This window comes from Protopterus annectens, chromosome 2.part0, assembly GCF_019279795.1.
Source record: "Protopterus annectens isolate FY-2018-M chromosome 2.part0, PAN1.0, whole genome shotgun sequence".
NCBI classification, from domain to species: Eukaryota; Metazoa; Chordata; order Ceratodontiformes; family Protopteridae; genus Protopterus; species Protopterus annectens.
In genome coordinates, this window is record NC_056728.1 from 1244697143 (window position 1) to 1244713032 (window position 15890).

The 15890-nt window shown below is 38.7% G+C and overlaps 1 protein-coding gene across 1 annotated transcript in view; it reads right to left on the minus strand.

Moving 5' to 3' along the window:
* Positions 1–2839: 2839 nt before the first annotated feature.
* Positions 2840–15890, minus strand: part of LOC122793427 — a 236431-nt gene continuing 223380 nt past the window's right edge. The window contains exon 9 of the mRNA XM_044061420.1: positions 2840–3133. Within this exon, the coding sequence (XP_043917355.1) occupies positions 3002–3133 (132 nt within the window). The 3' untranslated portion in view covers positions 2840–3001. The remainder of the gene's footprint in view (positions 3134–15890) is intronic.

The window sequence follows — 15890 nt, forward strand, 5'->3', positions numbered from 1 at the left end:
ATGTTAACAACACCATATGGCATGATGGATACATAACCTAATGCATCCCCCTTTTCTGTAGAAAGCTCCTCTTACCTATCAATCAGAATACTTCCCTAGCAGCCTTTTAAAGCCAATCTGGATAACTATATAAATGTTCTCAGATTTTCATTAGTGTTTGTGGAAAAAGTCTGTTTAATGAAAGACCTTGTTAGTCTTACACCATATTGGCTGATGTGGCTGAACTTATTAATGGATTCCTTTGGCTTTAAGCTTTGTGAAAACCTATGAACCTGTAAACGAATCAGTAAAGCTGTGAGGATCCAGGCTAAATCTGATGCCAAAAACAATGATGCTATTCCTGCATCATATCAGTTGAGAAGTAGGATGATGGGCTTTTAATGTTAACATGCAGGTGGGAACTGTTCAGCCGTCATCTGTCCACTTTTGTCCATCTGATTCTCTGCATGCTGATTTCTCACAAAGAGTCCATTTTATTAATGTTTTCTGCTACGCTCCTTGTCCCCCTCACCAGACAAAAACATGCTATCATTTTCAGGCTTCTTTTGTTACCTCATTTTTATTCCTCTCTCTCTTTGTAAAATATTTTGACTGTTCCCTGGATAATGCTGTTTTCTGCCACTAAATACCCAGTCTGGGACTCGTCATTTTTAGGTAAACTAATTGCACTGTTTCAGCTATGCTCAGGATTTTATCTATAGCACTGTTATTTGAAGTTCCTCTTCTCTTGGCACCTCTGAAAGACGTTTTAAGTTATCTGGGCTTAAATAACTCATCAAAATTAAGTAAATAAGCAAAGAATGAATAAACAGAAAATAAAATGGAATTAAGTTCACAGGTAGATACCAGACTTGCAATCTAAGAAACCGTTGAGTAGTCTAGCCCAAGTTCCCAATTACCTCAGGGTCAAAGAGTAAACAAATAAAGGCTGAGGAAATCAAACTCCTTACTACAGGAAACAGCTGATTAATAGCGCATATTCTTAATCTTCTGCACTAACTGAAAGACTTAAATGTTAAATAAAAAATAAATATTAAGTCATGCATATAACTTAAAGCGGGCCTAAACCAGTGGGATAAATACACCTGGCCAAACTGGCATGTCTTCCAAGAATGACCATTGAGTTGATTATATTATGAAGGGTGATGCAAGGTTGTAGCTTACATACTGCACTGAAGTTTTATCTTCCACTTATCAAAAAGTTTCAATTATAGTGCTATGGCTATTTTCTTAGCCAGTTTCAGTTGTTGCCAACCTGTCTGCATTCATTGTTTTAGAAAAGAGTTATTTTTTACAGGCCTGACAGATTTTTTTTAACTTTTTGCATGTTTTGCAAAACAGTTATTAAATTTATGTAAATGTGTCTCTGGTCTTCTGTTTTTTTTTTTTAAAGACACATTTCTGTTAAACAACATTTACCTTTTTTCAATAATTTCCATTTGTCAAACACTGCTTACCAGTTCTCTATAGTATCAACTGAACACTCACCCTAAGAATATATATACTATATTGATATTATTGTCTTTCTCAAAAAAAATCTATGTACTTTATTGTATTAGTATGATTTCTTTCTCAAAAAAATATCATTGTACTTTATTGTATTATGATCAGGAGCGGCCTTAGGTCAACTGGTGCCCTAGGCAAAAGGCCTCCATGGCACCCCCCACACCACCCAGTGCCCCTATCCTGGTCTACCTATACCAAATAAATACTGGAAAAGTGTCCCTGCTACAGAGGTGCCCCAGATGGATGCCTAGTTGGCCTATGCCTAAGGCTGGCTATGATTATGATGATTAATTGACCTGTATTCTTGAAAAGCTTTATTTCCTGGGCCTCCACTGAAAAGGGGTCTGTTTTTTTTGTTTTAGGCCATGTTGGGCTTTCAAGGTCAACTATTGTAAACAAATATAAAATAAAAATAAAATAAAAATGTCAGTAAGGAACTCTAGTACCTAAAATGCTAATACACTAATATAAGCAATGCAGTCAGTTTTTCATTTGGCTAGAAGTCATATCTCAGTCTGTTGTTGCTTAAACAGAAACAAAGGAACTGACACCAGGCAATGAAATTTTTGGCAAGTTAGTCTATTCCTTGCCTTCTGGGAAAGTTACATTTCCTTCCTGCTTATTAAATAGCCTTTTTATTACTTTCTGCTTGAAATTAATTTTTTGATTGTTCACTTCTCTATCAGATAAAAAATATGCATTTTTATCTCTTCATGAGTTTTATTATAGAAAATGTTAACATTTTACTACAATCCAGTGTCAACAACTACTAACATGATAGAGTAAGTACTAAACATGAGCTATAAGCATTATTTTTAATTGTCTTAAATATCAGTCCATGCACAGTCTGGCTACAGAAATATATCATTTGACAGGATTCACATTGGAGATTGACAATAATTCAGCCTAATAAAACTTCAACATTCGTGACATTTGCAATTTTTTTTCTTTTTGTTGTGAAAAAAACAATTGGAATTCAAATGGAGTAATATAATCATGCAAGCAAAAATAGATCCCAAAAGTCCATTTTTAAATGTATTTGTGTTGTCATTAAGTGAACTGATAATCATTAACCCTTTCAGCCACAGCCCAGTAAATATATAACACACACACACACACACACACACATACACACACACACACACACACACACACACACACACACACACACACACACACACACACACACACACACACACGTGTGTGTGTCTGTATATATATATGTATGTATGTATGTATGTATGTATGTATGTATGTATAGCTATAGTCAAGCTTCATACTTAGTATACTTCTCAATATGATATGACAAGAAAAGATATTAAATAAAGTATGAGGTACTGAGAACACATCCCCTAAAAAGGAGGGGGTCACAGAAAATAATGTTAATAAACAGAATAAGAATATTCATGTATTTGCTTATGGATTGCACACAGTGTTTGATTTTATGTTTAATATTTCATTAAGTTAGTAAACTGATAGTCTAATGAAAATTCTTTCACATAACCAGTCTGTGAGCTGGTAGACACTGTAAGTAGTCCTTACAACTTGTAAGATGGAGATATAAGGGTTCATTTCCAGGGAGACAACATTTCCAGGCCAGTTCCTTAACTATTATTTCTGCTTCTTCCTGAAAAAAAAAACAAAACATTGTTATAACATGTCAGAAGGGTCATACCATCAATTTTTCTGTTTAAAAATACTTAACCTCAATGCGCAGGACTTCATTCTGGCAATGAAATGCAAATATAATTTCAAAGACATTTCCTTTTACAGTGAAAAACACAAACAGCACATTCATAGTGCAGCATATGAGAACAAGCTATTTAAAAATGTGCAGCTGAAACTGTCAGAATGATCAAACCATTGCAGACATGTTCAACAAATCAGTGAGATATACTTACTAAGATTTATTTGTTGTTGTAGCTATTGATTTTGCTGTGTCTTTTCATATAAAAAGCTATTTTTTCCAAGACACTATAATGAATTTAACGTGTTTGTGTGTTTTTGTGTGACAATAAAGGGAGCCCTGGCTTATTTCTTTTTAGTGACTATTTCCATTTTGTAGCCTTTGTAAACATATGTGGATGTTGATGTGCATGTCAATGGTGGGGCAAGCAGGGAATTTTTCACCCCGGGCCTCTGCTAAAAAAAAAGAGTATCTATCCCAGTCAAAGTTTCCCAATCAACAAAGACAAATAAATAATAAATAATAAATTTGTCCTACCCAAAAAGCAAGTTATTATTTTTATTAAGGTTACTGCCTGCATCGTGACAAATCCATTAATTTATATTTAAGTATTCTATATTTTTGCAGAAGTCTCTCACTTTATAGTTTAATTGTTGCCCATAGTCCAGGTTGAACAAATCTCCCACAAACTACTAAGAATAATCTAAAAACAAAAGAATACACAGACGTTTTGGCACATACCATCCAGCAACAGACTAAACTTGCTGCCTTGACCCAGATGGACACAGTGCTTTTATAGGAGATGAGACCTAGTTTTAGTATTACTCCCATCCTTTGGATGAGATACTAAACCAAAGTCCCATCACTCTGAGTGGGTGTATAGCTCAGGTGAATGTATGGGATCTCATGGCACCTACTGAAAAGAGTTGGGGAAGTTTCCTGCTGTCCTAGCCACATCCCCTAGTCAGTATGACTACCACATCGTCCCCCTGAAAAACTAACCTGGTCCACAAAGCATGTATAAATAAATAAATAAATAAATAAATAAATAAATCTGACATAATCGGCAGCATGTTCCCACTGTACATTGAGCTTAAGTCACAGTGACAGAACTATGGAGGATAGCAGTTAGGAACCTATGCAGTCAATTTTTTTCACTAAATAAGAAGCTATCATAGCCCAGTGACAAGCACAGAAAAATTGTGGTGGTATTTTTGAGAATGCCCATATATATATATATATATATATATATATATATATATATATATATATTTTTTTTTTTTTTAATAGACTGGCATTTGGATCTGCCAAATTATTTACCTGCTCCCTTATGTTAATGCTGAAAATTAGATTAAGGGTATAGCTAGGCATACTCTTTGTACTTGACTAAGTAGAATTTCCTAGACATTACTTTGAGAAAGCATGGCTTTTTTAGGCCATACTATGTCCACAACTGTCCAAATTAATGCTTCCAAGAAGATTTACATAGATTGAAAAAATATATATTGAATGGTTTTAGAGGGAAAGTGATGCAGACATTTAAGTACTCGAGGTGGGGGGTTAACAAGTCAAATTTTTAACTGCCAGGTGGGTTGGGGGCAGCAATAACAGCACAGAAGTAAAAAATTTAATTTTCTGACTACATCCCTGAGTCAGATAGGCATTTGTTATGAAGTTTGATCAATACATTTCATTTGTTATAACAAGTAAATGCAAAGCTGTTACTACATCACTGTTTTTTGTACAGTTGTATTCTCTGAATTACATAATTGACAGAACATTAATGGGAGTGTCTCTATGCTTTTGGCAGAGAGTTTATTGAGGATGTGTAGAAACACAGGTGCAGAGGGAAAGATGGATAGTAACAGCCGAATGAAAGAGCACCAAACAGAAGCACTTTGTATGCGACAGTAACTGAGGAAGGAGCAGATTAAGTGAAAAACAACACACTGAAAAGTCAGTTCATCACTTACAATAGCAAAAAATAACATCGCTTCATTATGCTTCATATTACTTAGCTTAACTTTTTTTCCCGTAGTAACAAGGAATGCATGGCATATGTGTTTAAGTTAATTGCCACTTAATTACAGTGATGCTGATGGTATACAGTTTATTCCAAGCTTTATTTCAAGGAGAACAACAGTATCCCAGAACTATTAGATCAGTTTAAAGTGAAGCTTTGAGGTTTGTTTTGTGTACAAGTCCTCATTCTTAAAAACATTGCTTTTTTATGTTTTTTAATGGCATGATATAAAGATAGGACATTAAAAAATGCTGCTTCAGCCAAAGTCCTGCATTATCCTCTGCTATAGTTTGTCATTTGTTTCATAGATTTTATATCTTTCTTAAGAGTTTCAATACCATTTAGTCCAAACATCATGTACACCTAGCTAATACCCACCCTTAGGCCTTACCTCCTTTCTCAATGTGGAGAGACCAGTTAGTCCTGGGCTAAACTTGAGAGCAGTCATCCACAGTAGCTGTTTAGGCTTGGTTTAAAGAAAGACGTTGAATCACATTGTTTAATCTGCAGAAGAACTTTATTCCAGAGAAGGGGGAAATGCTGGATGATAAATAGATCTCCCCTTAATGTTCTGTTTATCAGCTGATGAACTTTTAGATCTCTGTTTCTAGTATTAGCTGAGCTTGTTTGACTTATTGAGATGCAGGAGGTCAAGCCCTTTGGATTTCTAAAGGAGTGGTAAGCAAGACACAGACACCACTCCAAGAGTCTATAAAGCAAAGAGTACAGGGGCAGGGCTTCCAGTCACTTCTGGTAACTAAGGTTCTTAAGACCACAGATATTTTTGTTAGAAACTGCTAGGGTTTTTCAGGTTTGTTGATATATCAAGTGAGATATATACCAAATGGAACATTGTACTGTATATTGAGTCTGATCAGTGCTTAATGAAGGGGAACAACAACCTCTGTGGATCTGGATGAAATACCTTTGGCTATTAGTTGTGCTAAGTTGAAGAATTTCCTGAACACAGTTATCACATGATGAAAAAAGGAGAGAAAACTTTCCCATGTCCTTAAGTACCTTTTCATTGAGTAAGGGTATGCTTTCTATGCTTAATGTCATGATTAATTTCTGTTTTTAGTATTCAATTTAAGCCCATTTTACATACACCAAATGTTATCTAGGACAAGGTCTTTCTGAAGAGTGCATATACCTTAGGTGGTTTAGATAGTCATCTGCAAATTTGGTTAACCAGAGGTCCTGGTTATCATTTTTGAGATTGGAAAAATAGATGTCAGACATGAGTGGTACTGAATACAGACCCCCGGGGGACACCACTGATTACTCTAACACTATTTGAAGACACACATGCCTCATTATCTATGTGGGCTCTGTCTTTCACCAATTGGTTATCCATCTTGCCATGTAAGGATCTATGTTTAGGGATATCAGTTTCCTTACAATAGATGCATGAGGTATACTGTCAAATGCTTTGACCAGATCAACATTATAACCACTGTTGACAACCTGTGTAGCTCTCTCAAAGAAATGAATAAGGTTTAAGAGACATGATCTCCATTTGGCACAAACAGATTGTTGGGGGACAAGCCTAATGATTTCTTAATATCATAATTAATGAGATTGTTTATGCAATCCTCTTTAGCTTTACAGATCAGATCTGTAAGGTTGACTGGTTTGTAATTTTAAGGCCCATGGTAGGGACAGCCTTGTGGAAGGGCATAACCACAACAGTGCAATGTGATTCAGTAACATAGCCTATTGAGTGGTTAATTTCTTTATGGGCAGGTTTGTCAAGATCCTATTTAACACTGTTCAAAAGGGACCTATATGTTGTCAGGATACATGGAAGAAGTATTTTTGTTTTTGTGATAACACCTTAAGAACATGTTCTTTAATAATAGTAAGGGGTGTAAGGGATTTTGCTATCTGTGGTGTTGGAGTGGATATTTTGTAGGTGATGTTTGCAGAAAACATGTTTGTTAGCATACTTGCTATATCATTTGGGCTGGAGTGAGACATTGTATTAAGGAAATTTTCATAGCAAATGCTGACTGTTATTTTTCAGATTTCTAATATAGCTAAAGAGGGGTTTGCAGTTATGCTTTACTTTAGAAGCTAATCTCCATTCATGGTTTGCTTTACTGGTTCTTTTCAGTGCTTTGCATTTTCTGGTTGATATTTTTTATACTACCCTCATTCTGAGAAGTCTTAGCCTTACTGTACAGTTTAGGGAGTTTTCTCTTGTTATAAAGTTTGTTTATATCAATTGACTACCAGGGTGTTCATAGGTTCATAGGTTCATATGTAGGTACTAGGCTATTGGCCCTAGGGCCTATATAAGCCTAGCCAAATGGTACCCTGGCTTTTGCCACCCAAGAAAATTATTTTTCTGTGTCCCTGTCAAGCAGAGCCACAGAAGTGATTCCCAGGGTGAATTTCCTATGTGTTCTTAAAATTTCCATTGTATTTAGCTCTAGTTTGGACTGATAGATTTATACATTTGTCTAAGTGAGCATAAAACTCCTTAAGGGGTCGATGATAGTGTTTTCTTGGTAAGTTTAAAGATTTCATCTTGTAATTGTACAAGTTTGACCCTTTTGAAGTCCTTAATATGGAGACATTGGTAGCAGGGAGTATTGGGGTTCTAAGACTAAGTGTCACCTGACTTAAGTGGAGAAAAACAGTCTTGGTAGTGGAGCAAGTAGAAGCAATATCATTGAAGACAAGAGCCAGAGTATTTTGGCCACTAGAGGTTGCCTTATCATTTGATCCAGAGAACTCCTATTTATCAAATCTAAAAATAATCTCTGGGTATACCCTACTTTAAAGATATAGGAGATTTAGGCTATGGTTTGATAGCTGAAGTAACCTAAGATTATGGAGTTATTGTTTAAAGGAATTCCTTCTAAAACTTCCAGAAATCTAACATGATCATCTGGGTACATGTAGTGAACTCTGTAACATGCTATAAACTGAGAATTTGCCTTGCCCATGGTAAACTGAAGTCCTAGGAGCTCAAGTTTGTGGATGTCTGGATATCTGTCTAGATAAGATGCAGCCCTTATCAAATATGTAAACACCACAGTAGTTCCCACTAGGCCTGAAGGCATAGTAGGCATAAATCCCAGGTATGGAAGGAGTGTTTTATTTACTTTTAAACCAAGTCTCTGTAAATGCACATACACGGACAAGTTCCAGATGCAGGACCATCTCATAATTTAGTAATGTGTTGTTGAGACTCCTGGCATTAAGAAGAGACACCTTAATGTAGTCTAGATTATTTTCAGACAAATGTGCTAAGTTGGTATGTCCATTAGCTAGAATCTACCTAAAATGTCACTATGGGGGCATTAAGAGATTTTACCAGTATCTAAAAATACTTGAACAAGAGATGCAGGCCATCCCTTGCAAAACAAGCAGAATTATCTGTCATTTTGTCCAGAGTGGATATATATATTGGATATCAATGGAATGACACCTGCTATTAAGCCAATTATTTTCTCTTTATTCCTAGGCATCATTCTTGGGAAGGAAGAAAGGAAGGAAAGAAGGGAGGAAGGAAGGAAGGAAGGGAGGGACGGAGGAAGGAAGGAAGGGAGGGAGGGAGGGAGGGAGGAAGGGAGTGAGGGAGGGAGGGAGGGAGGGAGGAAGGAAGGAAGGAAGGAAGGATCAGAGTCTTATCTGCTTCTGTCACATGTCTAGCGAGTTCTGAGATGTCTATCTGCATGTTTCTCAGGGTTTTGTGCCCCACGTCATTCACTCCCACATGAATCACCACCCTGATGTAATCATATTTCATCTTGGAAAAGGGGACAAGTGAGTACTTGTAATGTCTGTAATCCCGGTCCTTATAAAATTCTCAATTTTCTGATAAATCACTGAGGGCTGCACTCAGTCAGTAATGCCAAACATCAGGGTTTTGTGTTGTTTTTCAAAAAAATGTATGTTGATACAGAACTTGATACTCTGTTAGCTTTCTAAATGAATTAGAATAATATATAAAAATTGTCCTTGATTTGCAGCTTTTATTTCCACATGATTTTAGGTTTTTCCAGAATTCTTGAATAAAAAAGCTAAGAGGTATGACTCCAGACTAAACTGCATTGCCCTTCTTGAGAAGAAGGGTACAGCAACATGAGGCTGGGTATTGACAGAGCGTAAATGATCTTTGGGATTCAGTTCCATTATATTTCTTGTGATCCCACAGTCCTAGTCTCAGTAAACAACAGGCATTTTTCTTTGTCTAAGATCTAAGCAGTATTTATTCTACAAACTCACTTCAATATACTACACTTGTTTTGGTCTCTGTCTTGCTGTTTCTGAAGTATAAATGAAATGAGATTTTCCATGGGAATCAAAGCTTCATCCTTGTCTGTCTCTTGTCGAACTTTTGCAGCTTCCTGCAAAAAATATACAATTTTTTCAGAAAACCGAACAATTTTAAAGTAAGTTTTCATTTCCATGTCAAGTCAGCATTTCTGTGTTACAAGTTAACACATATAATCAGTTAAAAATAGCACTGCACTTTTGGAAAGGTAGCAGAAACTTGACTCCCAGGAACAGTGCTAATATATAATTAAAAAATACATTGAAACACAAGGCAGTGAGTGGTCTAGGTCATCATTTTAGTGCACCTTTGTACTATTCTAAGTGATTTTGCCATGAAAAAAACAAAAAAAGTTTCCCTTCTATGCAATCAATGCTTTGACTGCCACCTGTGGTGAGAGGTTCCTATAATTAAGATTGAGAAGAGGAACTATTTATTAATTTTCTACTGCCATATTTGGCTTACTACTGATGTATCTTTTTAGCTCTTTCATTTAATGAGTGCAAGACTGTCTCATGCTGTTCTGCTTGACCTATTTTCTAGTATGTACACTAAATACATGAATTCCTCCTCACCACTGTGGTTCTGAATAACTTTGAGCTTCCAGACAGATAAATGTATCATTTGGAAACTACTTGCCTCTGTTTTCCTATGTGATTTTCTCACTTGTAGATAAAAAGGCACAATATAAGGAATATGAAGACAACACAATCACGGTCTTTGTGATTTAATAAAATCCTCACCATCCCCACTAATTGCCCAATGCAGATTGGTCAATTAGTACAACAGCGTGAAAATGTGATTCAGAGATAGATAAAGATACAATGACAAAGATCTCATAACTGGCTCATTACAGGGTCTTTGAGTCAAACACTACTGCTGGCAGACCGACCTAACAGCCCATGCATCATGTCAGCAAATCCACCCCCCTACATCCATGCACAGTGACACACCCACATTCACGCGCGCACACACACACACACACACACACACACACACACACACACACACACACACACACACACTGTCATGAAAGGAGATACTGCCTGCCCAGCTATCTGGAATTTTGTAAATAATTATATATCATTTGTGAATATCAACATGATTCATATAAGATGTTTGTATTACAAATGAATTAGAGCTGTATGTCATATAAGATGGTTTGTACAGATGTGTGCTGAAGAGGTATTTTACAAAGTGCTGTTTGAACTGTATCTACTGTGTACTGGAATAGAACAAAATTGTGCACACACTATTGTAACTGTTTAAATGTATATATTTTAACAGGAAAAACTGGAATACAGGAGGTTAACTTTCAAAACTTCAGAAAAATAGCTGAAATTAAATTACTTTATGGCTAGGCCATAAAATGATATTGGGCCGGATTCACGAAGGTTTGCACGGAGTCTAAGAGTAGAGTAAGACTACATGCAGCCAACATGTCTGCCGAGCGATCCAGGAACAGCCGGCAGGGGCGTGCAAGAGAGCTCCTAAAACTCCTCTTACACGGACAGGTCTAGGCTATGCAAATTACTTCATTTGCTGCTGAAAGTTATGCAAATGAGGTAAATTTGCAATCCAGGAAACCCTAACCTGTCCGAGTAAGAGTAGTGTTATTTGCAGAAATGTACTCAGTTGTCAACTGAGTACCATTCTGCAAATAGCAAAACAGAGCCATGACAGCTCCAAATAAAGGATGCATCCAGTTGAGGAAGCATGCCAATGGCCAAATATATGGCCATTGGCAATTCTACCCGTTGCAAAAAAAATAAATTAATATTTTTTTTTACCTCGATCTCCAAAGTTGAAGCGTAGCGCAGCGTCACGCAAGAGTGCTGCACTGTAAACCCCCCCCCCAAAAAAAATAAAAGCCAAAAATAGGCATTTTATTATAAATATACATCTGCCATGCAAGTGAATGGAAGGCTGAAGACAACATGGCTACTGAGTAGAGGTTGCTAAGGGGGGAAGCTCAGTCTAAGAGATGTAACCAAGCATTAGTAGGCAATCCTATGCAAATGAAGTTAAGGATAGTGAATCCCAATTTCACATGGCATATCAGCAAAGTCCATGGAGTGTAAGAGTAGGATAAGGGGAGTATCAGAGTAGAAGATAGGTGACATCATGAGGGGGGTATGTATGAAAGAATGTAAGCTCATTGGAGCAGAGTGGCATGTGTTTGCTGTCAGTTACCCATCAATGGAAGAGGCATGTCAACAGGTATCCTAGCTAAAGACAAGAAATTGAAGGCGTATGCCATGGACAACACTAAAGTTTCTTGTAGGAGTACCTGCAACATGTATGTGTGCATGTGCATGCTTGTAAAACCGAGTAAGACTGTGTGCATGCATGTGCGCCAGTGTGCATGCGTTTAAGCCAGAGTAAGCAAGTGTAAGGTTGTTGAAACCTGTGTAAGCACATTTGCGCCTATGTGCACGCATTTAAGCCGGAGTCAGCAAGTGTTAGGCCGTGTAAGTATGTGTGCGCGTGTGAGCTGGTGTGCACGTGTTTGCACTTGTTTGCACGGCGCTGCCCCCTGTGGAAACAGAAAGGGAAAAGGAAGCACAACAAATAGTAGGAAGTTAATCAAGGAGAAGTAGCAGATCTAGCAGGTGAAACAAATCAGAATCAGCCAATTACACAGGCAGTACACTAGCCCAGCCCAGCACTTAAAACTCTGCAAACAACTTTCCACTATGTTTTTCTCAGAAAAACGGCAACACTGCAATAAGCTAATAGAAGTGAAAACTGAAAAAGCTTTAATGAGACAAAGAAATGTTAGGGGCTGCCATTACTGTTATAAGGCAACATATGCAACATGCTGAGGGTGGTGACAATGTGAATGCTGCTGAGCAACCCACAGTGAGGAGACAGAGAAAAGTGTACAGGCCCAGGGTAACCTACCAGGGGCTACATGAGCTGGAGATAGTGGAGCGCTATAGACTGGACAGAGACCTCATGCAGCAAATTGTTGAGCTGTGTAGGCCACGCCTCACACACAGAACCAACAGAGGGGAACCCATTCCAGTGGAAACCAACGTATGTGTTGGCCTAAGAGTACTAGCAACAGGTACCTTCCAGAGACCAGCTGGTGATATGATGGGGATTTCACAGGCATCAGCATCCAGGGTACTGCACCAGTTCCGGAATGCCATGTCAGCACATGTCGGTGATCATGTATATTTCCCCAATTCCTGTGAGGTATTGGCCAGCAATATGCATCTTTTCCAGCAAATAGTGGAATACCCCGAGGTAGTGGGTGCAATAGACTGCATGCACATATGCATCAAAGCACCAGCTGGTGAGTGTGGTAGGGTCTACTTTAACTGCAAGGGTTTCCCCTCCGTCAACTGCCAGGTCATGTGTGATGCTCAGGGCATAATAATGAATGTGTGTGCTGGCTGCCCTGGAAGCTACCATGATTCCCATATCTGGCATCTGACACAGCTGTACCAGACATTTGCCAATGGGGACATCCCTCATGGTCACCTAGTGGGGGATGCTGGATATGCACTGGAGCCATGGCTGATGGCACCCATCAGAAATGCACACACACCTGAATAGGAATGCCATAATGAGGCACACGCACAAACATGAAATGTAATCGAGCGTGTGTTTGGGCTGCTCAAGTCACGGTTCCGGTGCCTGGACACATCTGGTGGAGCCTTGCAGTACTCACCAACTACATGTACCCAAATAGTCATGGTATGTGCTATGTTACATAATATGATCCTGTGAAAACAGCTGCAGCAGGAGCAGCATAGGACCGGGCCAAACAGCCCCCCACCATTGCCAAGGCCATCACAGGCAGAGCGTGACTTGGAGGAGAAAGAACCTGAGCCTGCCCCAGTAGGCAGAAGGAGGCAAGCCCAGTATGCTTTGGCCTTGACAAAGAGGCAACGCATAGCATATACACTGGCTCAGTAGGAACCCTGGAAATGATACCTCTCTCTGACTCACACATATAGTAAAAGGGATGTCCAACTTGACACTACCTGTTTTCAAACATGCATAGGGAGTGCAATATGTGCATCCAACATAGGCAGCCTTGCAGCACCACCTGAGGCATGATTGCCATGTTTTAAGCAATATAAAGCAGTGCTAAACCGCTTTAACCACTATTTAGTATATGTAAACAAAATTGCACACACTAAGTAGCACAACTTTGGGCAATATTGAGCAATATTGGCCAGCGTCCATCAATGTTGGTTAACATTGAGCAATGTTGGGCATAGTTGAGCAAAAGCAGGTAAACATGGTTATATTTGCTTTACTGTTCCTTAAGCAGTCTGGTCTGCCCAGTATGAAAATATGAAGCAGTGATAGTCCTCGAACCCAGGATATTGTGCACTATAGTCACAGTACTGAACCACTAAACCATGACACTACTTCACTGGTTAGCCTGTATGAAGAAATGTTGATAAGTCTATGAAAAGTGTCTCCTGGAAACCCTGCAGGCACAGCATAATCCCTGTAGAGTTATGACACAAAGGTGAGCCCTGCAGTAAAAATACAACTCGATTTACAACACACATATAGTATAAATATTAATATTGGGCGTGTTCACACACGTCAACAAATGTAGTGGACTTCACACAGCAACATACTGAAATTTCACACTGGGCATACTCACACACGTGAATAAATGAGGCAAATGTCAGCCAACAACATACTGAAAGTCCAAACTGGGCATGCTCACACACTTAGGCCATGTCTGAGTACAGCAGTGGGCCACACATATCAGGCAGTTGCATGTGTTAACCCAGGAACCTCTCACAGTTCACCAATCCTGACTTGTGTACACAGTGATATGACAACAGACACATATATAATATATTGAAACCCTGTCATAATCAAATATGTACTACAGATACTTAGGTTGGTCATAGAAAGTTGAAAAGCAAAGAAAAAAAACCCCGAAATCAGTATCATCAATAAACAATGTGCACTCCAAACACTATCCAATCCAGGTCATGGAAAGATTATCTGCGAAGGAGTCCATACAGAACCATGACACTTCCTCCAGCTATGTCATAAATAGCAATGTACACTCATATATGTCCTGAGTCAGGGCCAACTGTAAATAACTGACAAAGCCAACATCCTGTCAGACAGGCCCATACATACATACCCACCTCCTACTGACAAAAGGCCCACTCATCATACCAGGAGATATCACATGTAGAATGGGTAAACAGCTCCTTCCAAAGCTGAAAACATGGCATCAATTGGATTACATTGTGGCCCTATATGTGTCATAAGTGAACAGCAGAACAAACAGACCCTGCACCTGAACAGTCTGTTGAGCCACACACTCTCTACAGGATATGAAACTGTTGAATGGGTTACAGCCACATATGGCACACTACACAAGTGTTGGTGCACAACAGACCATGGGAACTATAGTCTTATAAGCCGATGAAGTCTGATCTGCAAGGCCATGGAGTCCATCATGATTGAAGTCAGAAACAGAGCTATTGGAAGCCTATAAACACACAACCCTACCAACTTTGGACTGTTCATGGGCAGATCATGTTTCCCAAACCTGCTAGACTGTTTGCAAGGCAGCCACCCAGGACATACATCAATGAAATGAGCTACACATGTCCCACATACACTTTGAATAGGCCTTTTCCAACATCCCAGACACATGTCATATCCACAAAATAAACAACATGTGCATAAATATGTATTGTTATCGGATGGATTGGCAACTGTGCCACAGATGGATCACACAAGGTAAGAATTGTGGAGTCCTGTTCAAGCTGGTAACACCTGCTGTCCCCCATGTCTCAGTCCTGGGATTGCATAAAACAAAGTGCACACGCAGTACCATGTCTAGTCTGATGATGTCAACTTCCCACAAATATAGCAGTGGAAATGAAAACTCCCAATAAAGTATATAGCGCGTTGTGTTAATGCGTATCTCTCCAGTATCATAGCATAGTTAGGTAGGGGTTTGAATCCTGCAATTGCTGTGTGTGTGTGTGGAGGTATGATTTCCTTTGAGAGTATTACCCTTTTTGGAGACTAGGCAAACACCTTAAAAGTGTTACATTCCTGTTTGGCAGGTCTGATGATGTCAGCATCCTACAAATATAGCAGTGGAAATGAAAACTCCTAGTAAAGTATATAGTGTGTTGTGTTACTGCGTATCTCTCAAGTATCATAACCTACTTAGGTAGGGGTTTGAGTCCTGCAATTGCTGAGTGTGTGTGTGTGGGGGGTGTATGTTTCTGTGTGATTTCCTTTTAGAGTATTGCCTTTTTGGAGATTAGGTAAACACCTTAAAAGTGTTATATTCCTGTTTGGCAAGTCTGATGATGTCAGCATCCTACAAATATAGCAATGGAAATGAAAACTCCCAGGAAAGCATATAGTGCATC